Source organism: Nycticebus coucang, chromosome 10 (genome assembly GCF_027406575.1).
Source record: "Nycticebus coucang isolate mNycCou1 chromosome 10, mNycCou1.pri, whole genome shotgun sequence".
Taxonomy (NCBI): Eukaryota; Metazoa; Chordata; class Mammalia; order Primates; family Lorisidae; genus Nycticebus; species Nycticebus coucang.
Window position 1 is genome coordinate 115,633,682 of NC_069789.1, and position 19,064 is coordinate 115,652,745.

The 19,064-nt window shown below is 48.1% G+C and overlaps 1 protein-coding gene and 1 non-coding gene across 3 annotated transcripts; both read right to left on the reverse strand.

The window, feature by feature from the left end:
* Positions 1 to 4,011: 4,011 nt before the first annotated feature.
* Positions 4,012 to 4,147, reverse strand: LOC128597977 (small nucleolar RNA SNORA42/SNORA80 family). The gene has a single exon (XR_008383509.1). It is a non-coding gene; the product is annotated as a small nucleolar RNA SNORA42/SNORA80 family (small nucleolar RNA).
* Positions 4,148 to 9,478: 5,331 nt separating this feature from the next.
* On the reverse strand, positions 9,479 to 17,626 carry DKKL1 (dickkopf like acrosomal protein 1). 2 transcript variants are annotated; one of them, XM_053607462.1, is made up of 6 exons: positions 17,349 to 17,626; positions 17,058 to 17,191; positions 15,574 to 15,748; positions 14,990 to 15,130; positions 14,764 to 14,856; positions 9,479 to 9,828 (listed from the first exon to the last, which is right to left on the reverse strand). In XM_053607462.1, the coding sequence occupies exons 2-6, from the start codon at positions 17,183 to 17,185 to the stop codon at positions 9,517 to 9,519; spliced, it is 849 nt and encodes a 282-aa protein (XP_053463437.1). In that variant the 5' UTR covers positions 17,186 to 17,191; positions 17,349 to 17,626; the 3' UTR covers positions 9,479 to 9,516. The 2 variants fall into 2 exon arrangements, with proteins under 2 accessions (XP_053463437.1, XP_053463438.1); XM_053607463.1 differs by lacking the exon at positions 17,058 to 17,191.
* Positions 17,627 to 19,064: the final 1,438 nt, after the last annotated feature.

Sequence of the window (19,064 nt, forward strand, 5' to 3'; positions counted from 1 at the left end):
CTCAGCAGCTCGGGCGCTAGCCACATACACCGGAGCTGGCAGGTTCGGATCCAGTCCGTGCCTGCCAAACAACAATGACAACTACAACCAAAAAATTGCCGGGCTTTGGTGGGAGCCTGTAGTCCCAGCTACTTGGGAGGCTGAGGCAAGAGAATCGCTTAAGCCCAAGAGTTTGAGGTTGCTGTGAGCTATGACGCCACAGCATGGCACTCTACACAAGGCGACAGCTTGAGACTCTGACTGGACCCCCCCCCAACCACCATTATCCTATCTATTCAGCATCTTTCCTAGACCAGACTCAGAAAGGGAATCCTCTTACGCATCTTGTTCATCTGATCATCTTTGGTTCAGGGGTCACTTCCTCAGAGAGGCCTCCCCACTTCCATCTCTCCAGCCACTTCCTCTGTTTTAGTGGTCCTCCTGGCATGTTTGAGTATGCCTGTGTTTGTGATCTGTCTGATACCACCACTGGAATGTGAGCTCTCTGCAGTAGGAGAATGTTTGAGGGCTAGAACATGCCTGGTCTAGGGTGGGCACTCAAAAATTTTTGTTGAGTATACAAATGAATAAATGAGATAGTGGAATATATGCGTTTCAATTACTGGGCTGTGTAGAGTGCTGGTAAGACTGCCAGCCTGGAGTCAGGCATTTTTGGGTTTGAATTTTGGCTACGTTGCTTCCTAGCCGTGACCCTGGCACAGTCACACTTTCTCTGAGCCTGTTTTCCTCTGAGAAATGGAAATAATGTCTTCTTAGATTACCTGGAGGACTTAATGGTAATTCAAATTTATAGAAGGTCGTTGTTGATTAGTAGTTGTTACTGTATTTTGGGTATTAGCAGCTTATTGCAAAGTAGTGTTTTCCAATCTTTTTTATCTCATCACATACTTCCGCAGCACTTCACGGCACTCTAAGCAGGGCAACAGATTGAGACTCTGTCTCAAAAAAAGAAAAAAGTTATCATATCTGTTCAGCATCTTTCCTAGACCAGACCCAGAAAGGGAATCCTCTTATGCATCATCTTGTTCATCTGATCATCATTTGTTCAGGGGGTCATTTCCTCAGGCCTCAAGGAATACTGATCAAAAAAAAAAAAAAAGTAAAAAATAGAATATACTTACTGTGCTTTGAATTTCTTTTGAAAATAATTAATGGTCTTTAAAATTTTTCATGGCACACCTAAAGATCCTCACAGGCACATGGTTTGAAAATCATTGTTACAAAGTCTGGGAAGGAACTGTTTGGCAGGTGATGTGATCGGTAGTTAAAAGGAACCAGGCAGCCGGGCATGGTGGGTCATACCTGTAATTTCAGCACTTGAAGAGGCCAAAATTGGGAGGATTGCTTGAGGCCAGGAGTTCTAGATCTGCCTGGGCAATATAACAAGACCCCATGTCTCAAAAAAAAAAAAAATCCCATCCAGGCCGGCACCCATGCCTGTATTCCCAGCACTCTGGGAGGCCGAGGGGGGTGGATTGCCTGAGCTCACAGGTTTGAGACCAGCCTGAGCAAGAGCAAGACCCCACCTCTAAAAATAGCCAGAGGCAGTGCCTTTGGCTCCGTCAGTAGGGCGCTGGCCCCATATACCAAGGGTGGCGGGTTCAAACCCAGCCCCCATCAAACTGGAAAAAATATATATATATATAGCTGGGCATTGTGGCGGGTGCCTGTAGTCCCAGCTACTTGGGAGGCTGAGGCAAGAGAATTGTCTAAGCCCTGCTGTGAGCTGTGATGTCATGGCACTCTATCGAGAGCAACAAATTGAAACTCTGTCTCTAAAATAAATAAATAAATAAATATAGCCGGGTGTTGTGGCAGGTACCTGTGTCCCAGCCACTCACTTGGGTGTCAGCCGTCACTGTTGTTTGGCGGGCCCGGGCTGGATTCGAATCCGCCAGCTCAGGTGTATGCTGCTTGAGCCACAGGTGGTGAGCTGACTGGAGTTTTCTTTGTGGGAAGATTTTAAATTACAAATTGAAGGCTGGGCGCCTGTTTGCTCAGTGGTTAGGGAGCCAGTCACATAGCCTGGGCTGGCGGGTTCCAACAGGCCCGGGCCTGCTAAACAACAATGATAACAACCACAACAAAAATAGCCAGGCATTGTGGCAGGTGCCTAAGTCCCAGCTACATTGGAAGCTAAAGGAAGAGAATTGCTTAAGCCTAAGAGTTTGAGGTTGCTGTGAGCTATGATGCCACGGCATTCTACCGAGGTTGACATAGTGAGATTCTGTCTCAAAGAAAAAGAAAAAAAAATTACAAATTGAAATTCTTTTGTAAAAATACAAGTATTCAAATGCTCTATTTTTTTTTTTTTTTTTTTTTGTATTCTCTTGCCTCAGCCTTCCGAATAGCTGGGACTACAGGCACTGCCACAACACCTGGCTGTTTTTTTGTTGCAGTTTGGCCGGAGCCGGGTTTGAACCTGCCACCCTCAGTATATGGGGCCGGTGCCCTACCCACTGACCCACAGGTACCACCCTCAAATACTCTATTTTATTTTTAGTTAGGTTTTCAGGGAATTTGCCCATTTTATTTACAACTTCAAATGATTTGCTTAAGGTTCATGATATCTCTTGTTAGCATTTAAATATCTGTAAGATCTATTAGTAATTTGTGCCATTTCTCTTTTTTCTTAATTGGAATTACTAGAGTTTATCCATTTATTAGTCTTTCAAAGAATAAACTTTTGACTTCATTAATTTTATAATGTGTTTATTTCTATTCCATTGATGACTGTTTTTATATTTTAATACTTATTTCTTTATTTGCATTTCACATGCTATTCTTTTTCTAGCTCTTCAAGGTGAGTGCTTAGATCACTGATATTTTTAGGGCATTGATTTTTTTTTTTTTTTTATTTTGAGACAGAGTCTTACTTACTCCGTCATCCTATGTAGAGTGCTGTGGCATCATCACAGCTCACAGCAACCTCAAACTCTTGGGCATAAGCAATCCTCTTGCCACAGTCTCCTGAATAGCTGGGACTATAGGTCCCTGCCATGATACCTGGCTAGTTTTCCTATGATGTGGGCTAGTTTTTCTATTTGTAGTAGAGATGGAATCTTGCTCTTGCTCAGGCTGGTCTGTACCTCCTGAGCTCAAGCAATCCACCTGTCAGCCTCTCAGAGTGCTAGGATTACAGGTGTGAGCCACTGGGTCTGGCTGATTTTTTTCTTTTTAGTTAGAGTATCGCTCTGTTGCCCAGGCTATAATGCCATGGTGTCAGCCTAGCCCACAGAAACCTCAAACCCTGGGTTTCCTCCTGCCTCAGGCTCCCAAGTAGCTGGGACTACATGTGCTTGGCACAATGCCTGGTTAAACTTTTTCTATTTTTAGTACAGACAGGTTATCACTCTTGCTCAGGCTGGTCTCAAATTCCTAAACTCAAGGGATCTTCCTGTCTTGGCCTCCTGAAGTGCTAGGATGATAGATGTGAGCCACTGGGCCTGGCCAGGTCGTTGATTTTTAACTTCTCTTCTGATATATAAATTTAAAGCTATAATTTGCTTTCTGAGAACTTCTAAGAATTCACAAGTTTGTCAATTTCTATTTTTATTCTGTTCAAAATATTTTCTAGGGCGGTGCCTGTGGCTCAAAGGGGTAGAGCGCTGGTCCCGTATGCCGAAGGTGGCGGGTTCAAACCCAGCCCCGGCCCAAAAAAAAATTTCTAATTTCACCTGGTCATTATTTTATTTTATTTAATTAATTAATTTATTTTTGAGACAGAGCCTCAAGCTGTCACCCTGAGTAGAGTACTGTGGCATCATAGCTCACAGCAACCTCCAACTCCTGGGCTCAAGCGATTCTCCTGTCTCTGCCTTCAAGTAGCTGGGACGACAGGCACCTGCCACAACACCCAGCAATTTTTTTGTTGTTGTTGTTGCAGCCATCATTGTTGTTTGGCGGGCTGGGCTGGATTTGAACCCGCCAGCTCAGGTGTATGTGGCTGGAGCCTTAGCCACTTGAGCCACAGGCGCTGAGCCTATTTTATTTTATTTTAGTTTATTTTTCCTCTGTGCAACCCACTTCAATGCCAGCAGCCTATGGACACAGAGGCCAGGCAATGGTTGAGAGCCATAGTTTGCTCTGGCATGGGGCACTATGAGAGGCCCAGGGGAACAGGCCCGCCATAAATCCAAACCCATGCATACCTGATTATTATTTTAGTGGTATATTGCTTGCTTTTGAAATATTTTATGACTTCCCAATTATTCTTTTATTATTATTATTGTTTTTGAGACAGAGTCACTTTGCTGCCCTCCATAGAGTGCTGTGGCATCACAGCTCACAGCAACCTCAAACTCTTGGGCTTAAGAGATTCTCTTGCCTCAGTCTCCCAGGTAGCTGGGACTACAGGCGACCGCCACAACTTCTGGCCATTATTTATTTATCTTTATTATTATTATTTTTTAGAGATAGAGTCTCACTTTATTGCCCTCGGTAGAGTGCCGTGGCATCACAGCAACCTCTAACTCCTAGGCTTAGGCAATTCTCTTGCCTCAGCCTCCCAAGTAGCTAGGACTACAGGTGCCTGCCACAACACCTGGCTATTTGTTGCAGTTTGGCGGGGGCTGGGCTCGAACCCGCCACCCTTTGTATATGGGGCCGGCGCTCTATCCACTGAGCCACAGGCACCGCCCCTGGCTATTTTTTAGAAATGAGATCTTGCTCTGGCTGAGGCTGGTCTCAAGCCTGTGAGCTCAGGCAATCCACCTGCCTCTGCCTCCCGAGTGCTGGGATTACAGGCATGAGCCACTGTGCCCGGCCTATCCTTTTGTTATTGATTTATACTTATTTCACTGTGGTCTAAGAACATGCATATGATTTCTCTTCTTTGAAATCTGTTGAAACTTGCTTTATGGTCCAGAGTTTTATTTATTTTAGCAAATGCTTCATGTATATTTGAAAGGAATACATTTCCTCAGGCCTATTATGTCAGGTCAAGTTTGGTAATCATGCTATTCAAACATTTAATATCTTTTCTGATTGTTTGATCCTTCTACTAGTTAACTGAATGACTATGTGGATTTTTCCATTTCTCCTTTCAGTTCTGTCAGCTTTTGCTTTATATATTTTGAAGCTATATATATTTGTTTTTTGAGATAGGGTCTTGCTCTGTTGCCCTGGCTAGAGTGTCATGGTAAAATCATAGCTTATTGCAACCTCCAACTCCTGAGTAGCTGGGACTATAGACCACCGCCACGACACCTGGCAGTTTTTCTATTTTTTAGTAGAGATGGGGTCTTAGTCTTTTTCAGGCTGGTCTCAAACTCCTGAGCTCAAGCAATTCACATGCCTTGGCCTCCCAGAGTACTAGGATTTTAAGTGTGAGCCTTCTCACCCAGCCAGGCCAATAAAGATCTTCAAATTTGCTGTAATGTTGTCTTTTGACAGCCTATTTCGGACGTTTCATGCAATTGTACGACATGTGGTCCTATGGAGTTAGCACGTGCATTAAACCTCATGTAATTTTGGGAGCTGGTTGAGCACATCTGTGTAAATACTATTGTCCGTTGTCTGTGGGCCTTTGGGAAGACACCATGGATGTGAAGGTGGGGAACTCAAGGACAAACTGGAACCCTGAAGATGAGCCAAAACCTATGATGACAAACTGTACTCTGTATCAGTCTCTCACTGCCTGTAAGTCGTGACCTGCCAAAAAGCTGGCCTGCTTTGGGGCTATACACGAAGTGAGCTCAGGATTTTGAGTCAGAGGTCTGGTGGACTCCATCACTGACTGCCTTGGCTAGCCACAGACTCATGGCAATAGGCATGAGCTGCAACAGTGCCTCGCCATACTCCAAACTTCCAGGTATAACCCTGGGTGCTTCATTTCTTGTTTTATTTTTATTTATTATTATTTTTTAGAGACAGAGTCTTACTTTGTTCCCCTCGGTAGAGTGCTGTAGCATCACAGCTCACAGCAACCTCCAGCTCCTGGCCTTAGGCAATTCTCTGGCCTTAGCCTCCCGAGTAGCTGGGACTACAGGCGCCCACCACAACACCCGGCTATTTTTTTGTTGCAGTTTGGCCAGGGTTGGGTTTGAACCCACTACCCTGGGTATATGGGGCTGGCACCCCACTCACTGAGCCACAGGCACCGGTGCTTCATTTCTTTTTTCTTTTTTAGCAACAGTCTCACTCTGTCACCCTGGGTAGAGTGCCTTGGCATCACCATAGCCCACAGCAACCTCCAAACTCCTGGGCCTAGGTGATTCTCCCGCCCCAGCCCCCCAGCAGCTGGGGACCTGCCACAATGCCTGGCTATTTTTTCTGCCACAGTTTTGTCGGGACCAGGTTCAAACCTGCAACCCTCGGCATATGGGGCTGGCACCCTACACACTGAGCCACAGGCGCCACCCTGGGTGCTTCATTTCTGCCTTCCAAATCCGTTCAAGGCTGTTGCAGCCAAAGCTAAACCAGCCCAGTGTGGAGAAAGGAATTCTGGGAAATGTAGTTTAAGCTTAGCTGAATTAACAATACAAAGCTACCCGTGTCCAAGTGTGATTAAGGTTTATCAAAGCCTTGTGAATTATTATTTTTTTTTTTTGTAGAGACAGAGTTTCACTTTATTGCCCTTGGTAGAGTGCCGTGGCGTCACACAGCTCACAGCAACCTCCAACTCCTGGGCTTAGGCGATTCTCCTGCCTCAGCCTCCCTAGTAGCTGGGACTACAGGCGCCCGCCACAACAGCCGGCTATTTTTTTGTTGTTGTTGCAGTTTGGCCGGGGCTGGGTTTGAACCCACTACCCTCGGCCTATGGGGCCGGCGCCCTACTCACTGAGCCACAGGCACCGCCTGCCTTGTGAATTCTTAAAAGGGAGAAGGCTGATCAGAGCATTGTATTTAATCAAAAGAGGTAGATGTATACCCCGCAACTTGACAATTCTATTACTGGCTATAACCCCCCCAGATCTCTTCTCCCCATCCTCTGGCCCATAAGGAGACACACACACTGATGTTTATTATAGCATTAACCATGGAGTTTTACATACAGTGGATCAGATGATATTGGACATGTCAACACTACATGGATGAATCTGGAAGATGTGCTGAAAAAAAAACCCTTCAGAATGAGATTTGTAGGGTGGCGCCTATGGCTCAAGGATTAGACACCAGACCCATATACCAGGGGTGGCAGGTTCAAGCCCAGCCTTGGCCACAAAAAACAAACAAACATCAGAATGAGATTTGTAATACCACTGACATAAGGATACATGCATAAAAAGGAATAAACACAATTAAAGGACTATTTTCTGTTGTTGTCTCCCCTAAAGTTTGTATGCTGGAGCTCTAACCCCCAGTACCTCAGAATGTAACTGTATTTGGAAATAGGGTCCTTAGGAAGGTCACTAATTATAGTTAGGTCTTTCAGATGGGCCTAGTATGATCTGACTGGTGTCCTTATAAGAGGAAATTTGGACACAAACATATGAAAAGACCACAGTGAGAAGGCAACCATGGCAAGCCAAGGAGAGAGAGGCCTCAGAAGCAGCCAAACCTGCTGGTACCTTGATCTAGAACTGTAATAAAATGCAGCTCTGTTATTTAAGCTACCCAGTCTGTGGTATTTCGCTATGGCAGCCTCGGCATACTAGGCTGCTTGCTACAGATACACATTAAACACAATAAATAGCTATGAATGGTGGGGTGGTAAATGGGAGTGGGAAGCAGGAGAGAAGGTATGGATAGTCTAATCAAGTTCTGATGTTCCCCAGGAGGAATTATCAACAATTTATTTTCAAAAGCAAGCTCACTTTTATTTATGCATGTGCATTACTGGGTTCCTGAGTGTGAGTCTGTCTGTGGGGTGACCTCGTGCTGAGCCCAGCTTTCAAGGAAAGAAGCACGTGCTGTGTCCAGGTCTCCAGGGGGCTCAGCACTCGAGAGGACGAGGTTGGCCTTCCCCATGGCGAGTCATGAGGGAGGGGTCTCAGAAGGAATAGGAGATGCTCTGGGCAAGGGCAGAGTGGGCAGGCCACCAGAGACGGTGTATAAGATTCCAGGTTAAGCTGAGACATCAGGCCTGGCATAAGGGGAGTGTGAGGTGATAGGCATGGAAGGACATAGAATGAGACACAGAAACAGCAAGTTTCGATGGAATCAGCATGTAAGAATAGAGTCAGGGAATGGCAAGATAAAGATGAGAGGGCAAAGATAGGTATGGGTAGATATAACAGAGTTGGGGCTGGAGATGACACATCTGGGACCTGAGGTAGGCTGGATAATGGTTCTTCAGAGATGCTTACCCTCTGATTTCTGGAATTCGTGAACGCTGTCCAGGTGGGTCCAATCCAATCCCAGAACCACTTAAAACTGATTTTCAACTGGTGTGCTGTGAGAGGATCTTAGGTGTGCCACAAAGTATTTTAAAGATTATTATTTTCGATGGAAGTCCAAAGCACAATAAGTATATTTTACTTTTTGTTTTTTGAGACAGAGTCTCGCCATTGGTAGAGTGTCATGGTGTCATCATTCACAACAACCTCAAACTCTTAGGGTTAAGCGATTCTCTTGCCTCAGCCTCCCAAGTAATTGGGACTACAGGCATCTGCCACAAAGCCCACCTATTTTTCGAAACGAGGTTTTTCTCTAGCTCAGGCTGGTCTTGAACTTGTGAGCTCAGGCAATCCACCCGCCTTGGCCTCCCAGAGTGCTGGGATTACAGGCGTAAGCCACCATGCCAGGCCTTTCCCCCCCTTTTTTGATCAACATAATTTAAGAGTGATGTGGAAGTTTAACTATGGGGTGGAGGAACACTGCCTTAAAAGCAGAGAACCGTCGCCACTGGAAGACGAAGAGGAAGGCATGAGAGAGGCAGGGCAGAAGGAGAAGTCAGAGTCTGAGTGGGAGACTGGATTGTTGGCTGGGAGATGCGGGGTCCAAGTGCAGGAGGAACTGGAGAGGGGCTTCTTGGAGCTAAGGTGGGTGGCCCCCATCTGACAGCCAGTCAAAAATTTAACTGAGCTTGGAAGTGGCTTCTTCTCAGAGCTGCCCAATGAGAGCCCAGCTGGCTAACACCTTGATTTTGGCCTTCTGAAACCCAGAGCAGAGGGCCAGTGGAACCACCCTGGATTTTTGATTTACAGATCTGTGAGACAGAACATTTGTGTGGTTTTAAGTTGCTGACTTTGTGGTCACTTGTTTGGCAATAACAGGAACTAATGCAGGGGCCAAGTGGACAGGACTGGAATGAAAGAGTTGGGGGCTCAGAGGGCAGACAGGGCTGGAGGTGACAGGGTTGGGGATGGAGTACAAGATGAGGCTGGAGGTGAGAGAGTTTGTTAATCAGAAGACCAACAGGGTCTGAACAAGAAAACTAGGCCTAGAGACTTTGGCAAGGGCTTGCACAACCAGATGTCATACTCAGGGATAGGGTTGAAGGTATCAGCTTATGGACAGATCTTGAAAGGAGATGGCGTTGCTAGATGTATGAAAAAACTTTATTTCTATATAGTACTTGGGGTGGGGTTGGGTTTGGCAGGGGTGCATGCAGATGTGCCCTGGTTCCCACCCCTATAGCTGCTGGGAGGGCCTGAGGATGTACAGGAAATGGGTTTTGCGGACAGGCAACTTGGAATGGGGGGAGCCCTGGGTCCCCTCTTCCAGGACATCCTCACGGGTGCCCTCACGGAGCCCGTCCCGGATGGCCTGCAGTCGGTGTCGCTTCTCACTGAGCCAGCGGCTGCCCTCTGCGGAATCCTGGTGGGATCTCCGCCGTGGCAGCTTCATGATCCAGAAGGCCACCCGGGGATGGGGTTCTGGATGCAAGCTTTCCATGGCCTTCTGGATGGGCACCAGAGCCTCCTTCTCTTCCATCCTGGGCATCTGGTAGGAAGAACAAGGAGACCCTTTCTCACTCTAAATAGCAACCCCAGGATGCTTGAGGTTCACTTGAGCCCAGGAGTTTGAGGTTGCTGTGAGCTATGACACCACTACACTCTACCCAGGGTGAAAGAGTGAGACTGTTTCAAAATAAATAAATAAAATAATAATAATTTCCCACAAAACCCACAATACTCAGGAGATGCTAAGTCCTCACTGGCTTATTTGACTCACTTTGTAGCTGACAGGGCGTTTTGGGCATTAAAAAGCCCTCTTTGAGGGTGGTGCCTGTGGCTCAGTGAGTAGGGCGCCGGCCCCATATGCCGAGGGTGGCGGGTTCAAACCCAGCCCCTGCCAAACTGCAACAAAAAAATAGCCGGGCGTTGTGGCGGGCGCCTGTAGTCCCAGCTGCTCGGGAAGCTGAGGCAAGAGAATCGCGTAAGCCCAAGAGTTAGAGGTTGCTGTGAGCCGTGTGACACTACGGCACTCTACCCGAGGGCGGTAAAGTGAGACTCTGTCTCTACAAAAAAAAAAAAAGCCCTCTTTGAGGTTTACATCTTCAAGTTAAAAATATTCTGCGGTTTATGGAACATTCTGGGATTCAAAATACATTTGGGGAGCTTTCAGAAGGGAGGTATAAACAGAGCCCTTCAGGGTTTATACTGCCTATTGGGATTACAAAGCACTCTAGGATTAAATACTCTCTGAGAAAGAGAAAATAGCAGTTTGAAATGTACAAAGTGCTTTGGAACTAAAAGCTTTTGGGTTTATTAAAGAATCATGGCCATAAATGCAATGTGTTATCCTTGATTGAATCCTGGACCAAAATTAAATCAGTTTTCAGGACAGCTCTGAGTCAAGGGAGGAAATCTCAATATGGAATGAATGCCTGTTTGGTCTTTGCCATTCAAAGGGTGGGCCGTTGTCAGACAGCACTGAATTGAGGTCCACCTTCTTATAAGTCAAGGTCTGAGAAGCCCTATAGGAGGTTGTTATGGACTCCTGTCCTCCCCAAATTCATATTTTGAAGTACTAATTTTAATACCTCTGAAGGTGACCTTATTTGGAAATAGGGTCATTACCAATTTAATTAGTTAAGACAGGGTCACTAGGTTGGGTCCTAATCCAATGTGACTAGGATCCTTATGCAAAGGGGAAATGTTTGTTTGTTTTTTGAGACAGAGTCTCAAGCTGTCGCCTGGGTAGAGTGCCGTGGCATCACAGCTCACAGCAACCTCCAACTCCTGGCTTAAGCGATTCTCTTGTTTCAGCTTCCCAAGTAGCTGGGACTACAAGTGCCCGCCACAATGCCCGGCTATTTTTTGGTTGTAGTTTTCATTGTTGTTTAGCAGGCCCGGGCTGGATTAGAACCTGCCAGCTCTGGTGTATGTGGCTGGTGCCCTAGCCACTGAGCTACAGGAATCAAGCCTGTTTGTTTTGAGACAGAGTCTCTCTTAGTTCCCCTCACCAGAGTGCCCTGGCACTGGTGTCATAGCTCCTTGCAACCTCAAACTTTTGGGCTCAAATGATCCTCTTGCCTCAGCCTCTTGATAGCAGGGAGTACAAGAACCTGCCACAATGTCTGGCTATTTTTTTAGAGATGGGGTCTTGCTCTTGCTTAGGCTGGTCTCAAACTCCTGAACTCAGCCGATCCACCGGTTTTGGCCTCCCAGGTTGCTAGGATTATAGGTGTGAGCCACCATGCCTGGCTGCAAAGGGAAAATTTGGATAGGGAGATGTGCATAGGGAGAATGCCACATGAAGATGAAGGCAGAGATCGGGGCATGCTTCTACAATCAAATAATACCAAACCTTCAGAAGCCAGGGGTGAGGCACACAATAGATTCTCCCTTAACCTTCTAAAGAATCAGCCCTGTCAACACCTTGATTTTGAACATATGGCCTTGAGAACTGTGAGACAACAATCTCTATTGTTTAAGCCACCCAGTCTGTGGTACTTTGTTTATGGGCAGCCCTAGCAAACAGATAGAGGGATTAATAGTTTGATAGCAACATTTTATTGGATGTCAAAATGGTATTGTGGAGCTGGGCGCCCGTAGCTCAGTGGTTAGAGCGCCAGCCACATGCACCAGAGCTGGTGGGTTCAAACCTGGCTCAGGCCTGCTAAACAAACAAACAAAAAAATAGCTGGGCAGGCATTGTGGCAGAAGCCTATAGTCACAGCTACTAGGGAGGCTGAGGCAAGAGAATCGCTTGAGCCCAAGAGTTGTTGTGAGCTATGATGCCACAGCACTCTAATGAGGGTGACAAAGTGAGAGTCTGTCTCAATAAAAAAAAAAAAACAAAACAAAACAAAATGGTATTGCAGGTCTTGTGGGAAATTATTTATTTATTTATTTATTTATTTTGAGACAGAGTCTCACTCTGTCACCCTGGGGAGAGTGCCGTGGTATCATAGATCATAGCAACCTCAAACTTCTGGGCTCAAGTGATCCTCTTGCCTCAGCCTCCCAAGTAGCTGGGACTACAGGTACCTGTCACAATGCTCGGCTATTAGTAGAGATGGGATCTGGCTCTTGCTCAGGCTGGTCTCAAATTCCTCAGCTCATGCAATTCACCTGCCTCGGCCTCCCAGAGTGCTAGGATTGCAGATGTGACCCACCACACCTGGCCTTATTACTATTCTTATTCTTATTATTATTATTATTGAGACAGTGTCCCTCTGTTGCCCAGGCTGGAGTGCAGTGGTCTTATCATAGCTCACTGCAACTTTGAATTTCTGGGCTCATGCAATCCTCCTGCCTCAGCCTCCTGAGTAGCTGGGACAATAGGCATATGTTGTCCTGCCACACTCAGCTAATTAAATTTTTTTTTTTTGGAGATGGTTATCATTATGTTGTCCAGACTGTTCTTGAACTTCTGGACTTAAGGCATCCTCCTACTTTTGCCTCCCAAAGTGCTGGGATTACAGATGTGAGCCATGGTACCCAGCTGGAATACATTATTTTTAGATTCTGCGTAAGTATTTAGGTGTGAAGTATCATGATGTCAGCAATTTACTGTCATATGGTTCAGAAATTAAAAAGTAAAAATAGATAAAATCTGGCAAAGTGTTAACAAGAGATGAATCTAGGCCAGCGGTCCTCAACTGAAGGCTGAAGACATTTTTGGGTCTGGTAGGGTGGGGATGTGACTTCTGTTTAGTGGGTGGAAGCCAAACATCCTGAAGTGCACAGTTCAAGTTTCCAAAACAAAGGATTATCCAGCCCAATGCCAATGGCACTAAGATCGAAAAGCTTTGATATATGGAAAAGAGAATATAGGCATTTTTATTGTATTATTAAAAAAGTTTTTTTCCATAAGTTTGAATATTTTTTTTTTTTTTGTAGAGACAGAGTTTCACTTTATTGCCCTCAGTAGAGTGCTGTAGCGTCACAGCTCACAGCAACCTCCAACTCCTGGGCTTAGGCGATTCTCTTGCCTTAGCCTCCTGAGTAGCTGGGACCACAGGTGCCCACCACAATGCCTGGCTATTTTTTTTGTTGTTGTTGCAGTTTGGCCAGGGCTGGTTTTGAAGCTGCCACGCTCATTATATGGGGCCAGCGCCCTACCCAGTAGGCCACAGGCACTGCCCATGTTTGAATTTTTTTAAAATAAAAAAAAAGAGCGTATTATTCGTGTGAGAACCATATAGGTTTACCAAGAACTGTGAAATACTTAAAACTTTTTAGGAATAATGATACTCTGATATAAAAAAGTACTTTGTGATCAGTCACTCATGTTAGTTTACAAAGGTGAGAAACACAAAAAGGATCTGAAATTCATAAAGCACTGTGAAATTAAAAATAATATTATATGGGGCCGTGCCTGTGGCTCAGTGAGTAGGGCGCCGGCCCCATATGCCGAAAGGTGGCGGGTTCAAACCCAGCCCCAGCCAAACTGCAACAAAAACAAAAAAATAGCCGGGCGTTGTGGCGGGCGCCTGTAGTCCCAGCTGCTCGGGAGGCTGAGGCAAGAGAATCGCGTAAGCCCAAGAGTTAGAGGTTGCTGTGAGCCGTGTGACGCCACGGCACTCTACCTGAGGGCGGTACAGTGAGACTCTGTCTCTACAAAAAAAAAAAAAATAATAATAATATTATATGTATATATTGTGAGATAGAGTCTCACTTTGTTGCCCCTGGTAGGGTGCCATGGCGTCATAGCTCACAGCAACCTCAAACTCTTTGACTCAAAGTGATCCTCTTGCCTCAGTCTCCCAGGTAGCTGGGACTACAGGTACCTGCCACAACACCCAGCTAGTTTTAGAGATGGGGTCTTGTTCTTGCTCTAGCTGGACTCTAACCTCTAAGCTCGGGCAATCCCTCCACCTCAGACTCCCAGAGTGCTAGGATTACAGGCATGAGCCACCTCACCAGGCTACTTTAGTAATCATACTTTAATCATATTTTGGAGTTTACAAGTGAGAGGTTTACCAAGCATTTTGGGATAGATTAAAAAATATTCTAGACCCAGCACGATGGCTCATTCCTGAAATCCTGGCACTGTGGGAGGCCAAAGAGGAGAGGATCGCCAGGGAGTTCAAGGTTGCAATGAGCTGTGATGATGCCGCTGCACTCTAGCTTGGACAACGGAGTGAGACACAGTATGAAAAAAAAACAAGTTTTCTGAGGTTTGCAGAGTACTTACTTGAGGTTTATGAGGGTGAAGCTTACCAAGCAATTGAAATTACTTCTTGGTTTATAAAACACTTTGCGCTCACAAAACCCTTTCAGGTTTACTAAACAGTCGGGGATGTATTCTGAGGTTGTAAACCTCATTTCTGAGAGTTGTTTGTCCCTTTTGACAGATTACAAAACTGAGGCCCAGAGGAGGAAATACCACACAGAGGGAGTGGGGAGGGGCAACTTCTCTTCCTACCCTCCTAAACTACAGAAAAGGTTGGAATCTGGACACTTTGGGGGCTGGGCACAACCAAACCTTCCAGTCAGCCTCCAAGCTCTCCTCTGCTGGCTGGATGGATGCCACCACCTTCTCAGAGATTAGCACTTCTCCTGTGTTGTTGTCAGTCACCTGTGAAGATTGGATGAAAGAAAGCCAGCAAAGCTGCTTTCCTCCTCAGCCCTCCTCCCTCTGGACATATACTGCAGCATGAAGGATCAGGGATTGTGAGGAGACTCCAGCAGGGGCTTCCCTGCATAGGCACCTTGTCAATCTGGAGGTGGCTGGAGAGTGTGTTGTTACCCAGCTGGCGCTCCTGGTTCTCCTCTTGGTGGTAGTTCTTGGGGAGGCCTCGAAAATCCATGGGGGCAGAGAAGAAACTGTCCATACCCCGAAATAGGTCTTCCTGGAACAAGAAGAGGGACTGGTGAGCTGCTGAACTCCAGAACACCTGCAGCACTGCCAGAATACCCTTGAGGTCCTGTCCCATGTCCTACCCATCCCCTTCCCTCTCTGTCTTCTGACACTTAGGGCCTAACTTCTGGCCTGTATATCCTATTGTTTTGTTCCCCACCCCACTGTCTTACTTCTGCCCCCCATCTATCCCATCGTCTCTGTCCCCATTCCTCTCTCCTCTTGTCACTTTTCTTCCACTCTTATCTCTGTCCCATGTCCCTCTCTCCTTGCCTGTTGCCTTCCCTCTCTTCCTTCCTCTTGGTATCCCTGTTGTCCTCTCTGACTCCCTTTCTTCCTGTTTGTCCTGGTCTGCCCCCAAACTGTCTCCCATTCTGTCTCTCTGTATTTCTTTTCTGTAAGTCTTCTTCCCCACCAACCCCCACCATTGCTTACTTTCAGGAAAAGTCGGGTGAAGCTTTGGAGTAGGCTCTGGAGGCCTAGAAGACCCAAGGAGTTCTCCTGGGCGTCAGCATCACGGATAGGGGCTGCAGTGGAGTGGGGCACGAGGGCAGAGGGGAGCAGCAGCAGCAAGACGAGTGGCTGCCACATTGCGGGGCGAGCGGGGAGGCTGTGGCAAGGGTAAGGATCAGAGCCCCCCATCGAGTCCCCGCCCCACACTGGCCACCACCCACCCCATGCTCCTGGCCCATGCTGCGTACCCAGTCTGGACAACTCCCCACACCACGGCCATTTCCTCCCCCACTCCCTTTTTCTTCCAATTCTACTCCCTCCACCCCGCCACATCTCCCCTCTTCCCAGGCCGGGCTCTTGGTTTCTGCCTCATACACTAATTTCATTCCTCGCTTTCGCCTTACATTCGTACTCACATCTCATTCCTCACCTTCTCCCACGTCCCACCCCTTCTTCTGGGCCCCGCCCTTATACTAGACCACAGTCTGGTCACTGGACTCCCAGACTCCGGAGGTCCACAGACTGTTAAATCCAAACAGTTCTGGTCTCGAGCCCAGGTTGTATACCTGGAGCGTTGGAGGCGCACCGCGAGCCCTAGCCACGCCTCGACGACTGACCACGCCCCCACCTGCTATCCCCTCCCGTGGAGCATAGCCACGCCCCTCATTCTTTGTTAACCACACCCTTTAAGCCAGAGCCACGTGTTCGTTTCCTTGGCCACGCCCAAATTTTTAGACCACGCCCCCTCCGGTTGATTTCAGCCTTGGAGACCCGGATCCCACTGGTGCACTTCTCTGATCTCTGTCTTAGCAACCAAGTCTCTCGCTAATTGCAGATGGCCCCGCCCCCTAACGAGCCACGTCCCATCACCTGGGCCACGCCTCTGCGCCCCACATCTTGCGCAGAGCGCCAGTCAGTTTCATTCCTAGGCTCCCTCTACTTTGGAAACGCCAGAGGTCGAGCGGTCCTTTTCTTTTTTGGGACAGGGTCTCACTACGTCGCCCTCGGTAGAGTGCGGTGGCGTCACAGCTCACAGCCACTTCCAACTCTTGGGCTTAAACGATTCTCTTGGCTCAGCCTCCCAAGTAGCTGGGACTACAGTCGCCTATTTTTTTGTTGCAGTTGTCATTGGTGTTTTAGCTGGCCCGGGCTGGGTTCGAACCCGTCATCCTGGGTGTATGTGGCCGGCGCCCTACCCACTGAGCTACGGGCGCTGCCCCAGCGGTCCTTCTAGTTCCCTCGCTCTTTAACCTTGTATCTGTCACTGAACCTTTCTCTGTATCCCTTCTCGTTTTCCCTCTCCAGTCCCACCAAAAAGCCCTGATCTTTCCGGAAACCCTACGTCCAGTGTTACAGGAACTCAGAATCAGGGCTTCCTTCTCCCTCAGGACCCCAAGTGTGCAGCCTCCTCTAGTTTCATGAGTTTGAACACCCAGCCCTCCAATCTTAAGGAGCTGGGCCCTAACCTGTCTCTTCTCAGGCATCGAGGCTCCCCCTGTCCTGGGACAGCTGCCACCTCCAGTCCACTAGTGTGTGCAGGAGTCTTCAACTCTGTGAGCCTCCAGTAAATTCTGGTGGTCTTCACCATGACCATTATTAACTGTGGTGAGGTCAAAAGGAAACCGTGTTGTCATAGGAATCAATCAAAATCCTTCCCCATATACTAATGGTCAAAAATATACTCGGGGCTGTGAACAGTAAAGATTCTTTGTGTTCGTATCGCTTCCGCACCCCAACACACAAACACTCGAGAGTACCTGAGACAGGAGTCCAGGCCTCCGCCACCTCCTCTCTCAGTCCTGGGAGCTCACGTCTCCTCCCGTAGACCCAAGAGTATCAGCTCCTTGTCCCTCCTCCCTCAGACACAGGTTTCCTGGACCCGTTAGACCTGGAGTCAAACCCCCCAATCCTCCTCTTCTCCTAGGGGTCCAAGCGTCCAAATCGCAAGTTCCAATCAGAACCCCAGATACACTTCATCTTTCCCAAGGCAAAAATTCTCCCCTAAACTGTCACGATCGAGATCCCCAGTCCCACTGTCCGCCGCCTGGGCCCGCCCCCCCCTCGGGTCCCTCCCACTTTTCCCAAACAAAGCTCCTGGCAACTTTCTCTCTTGCTGCGCCCCGCCCGCCCGCGGTTCCCCAGCTCCAGGCCGGGAGGTAGGAACGTACCAGCGGGAGTCGGGAATTCCTCTTTGGGGTGTGTGAATTGTGGTGGGAAGTTACTGGTTGCGAGGCGAGAAGTGTGTTGTGGGACCGTCTCTGAATGGCTCGCCGCGTTCTATTTGTCTGCGGCCCAGAGTTTGCGCTTGTGAGCCTAAGTACGCAACTGCAACTTTCTCCAGAGTCAGGATATTTGCGGATGGGTCTGAGTTTGGGTGTTCGAGTGCGCGCAGGAGTGGGTGATGGCTGAGGACTCCGACGGGCTGTGGGGGTGTGTGAACGTCTGCAGCGATGTCAGTTTGGAGTGAGAAGGACCCGTGTGCACAATTTATGGGCTGTGATTTTCTTCATGAAGAAGGAAGTCCTCCGAGGTAGCCAAGGGAGCTCTATGGGGCTTTCTGGGTCTTCAGTCTTGTGTCTTTGGAAGTTTAGGGCTTGGAGCGTGATATTAGGGGACCTTTCTTACTCGCCTCCACCGTCCCTTTGTCTGGCCACATGGAGAAGGGCTGGGCTGGGATTTTGGCCTACGGGGGTCTTGAGCGCAGCAGCGCCACTGGGCTCGGGCTGGGGTCTTTGTCTGCTAGGGTGTGAAGGAGGAGGGGAAAGGGGGCCCTGAACCCTGGGGTCCTGGGAAAACTGTGGAAGGCGTGGAGATTCCAGGGAGGCAGGATCTCTCTGTACTGGGAAAAGTTTTCCCTGTTCTCGGCCTCCGGAAAGTCATTGGGAACTTGAGTTGGATCCGGGCCGACGGTGCAGGGGGAGGGGAGTAAAGGGGAGAGGGGAGCCGGGGGCCGGAGGGGAGTTGCCCCTGCTGTCCAGCCCCTCCCCTGGTGGGGGTTGTGGGAAGCTGGGGGAGGGGTCGCCTGGGCCCTTTGTTCTGGCACTTCTGATGGCCGCCTCCCTGCGCCCCCAGTCTGTGGTTCTGTGAGTCTTTCCTGGTCTTGGTCTCAGTTTCTGCCTTCAGTCTGTCCTCCTCTTTCTGGGTCTCCCTTCCCTTTTCTCTAGGTCTCTGTGGTCCTCTCTCTGGGTCTCTGTTAACTCTCTCTCTGGGACTCTGTCCCCTTCTTTCTGGGTCTCTGTATTCCTGTTTCTCTAGTCTCTGTCCCGGTCTTTCTGGGTCTTGGTCTCCATCTTTTTAGATCTCCCACCAGCCTTACTTCAGCCTGTCCCATCTTACTTCTTTTCTAGCAGCTGCTGCTCACATCCTAGCACCTGTTCTTGGGGTGGGACTGGGATGGTGATATCCACACCCTCCTCCCAGCAACTAGCTCCTGACTCCCATTTTGTTTAAAGCCAGTAATCCATACCCAGAGT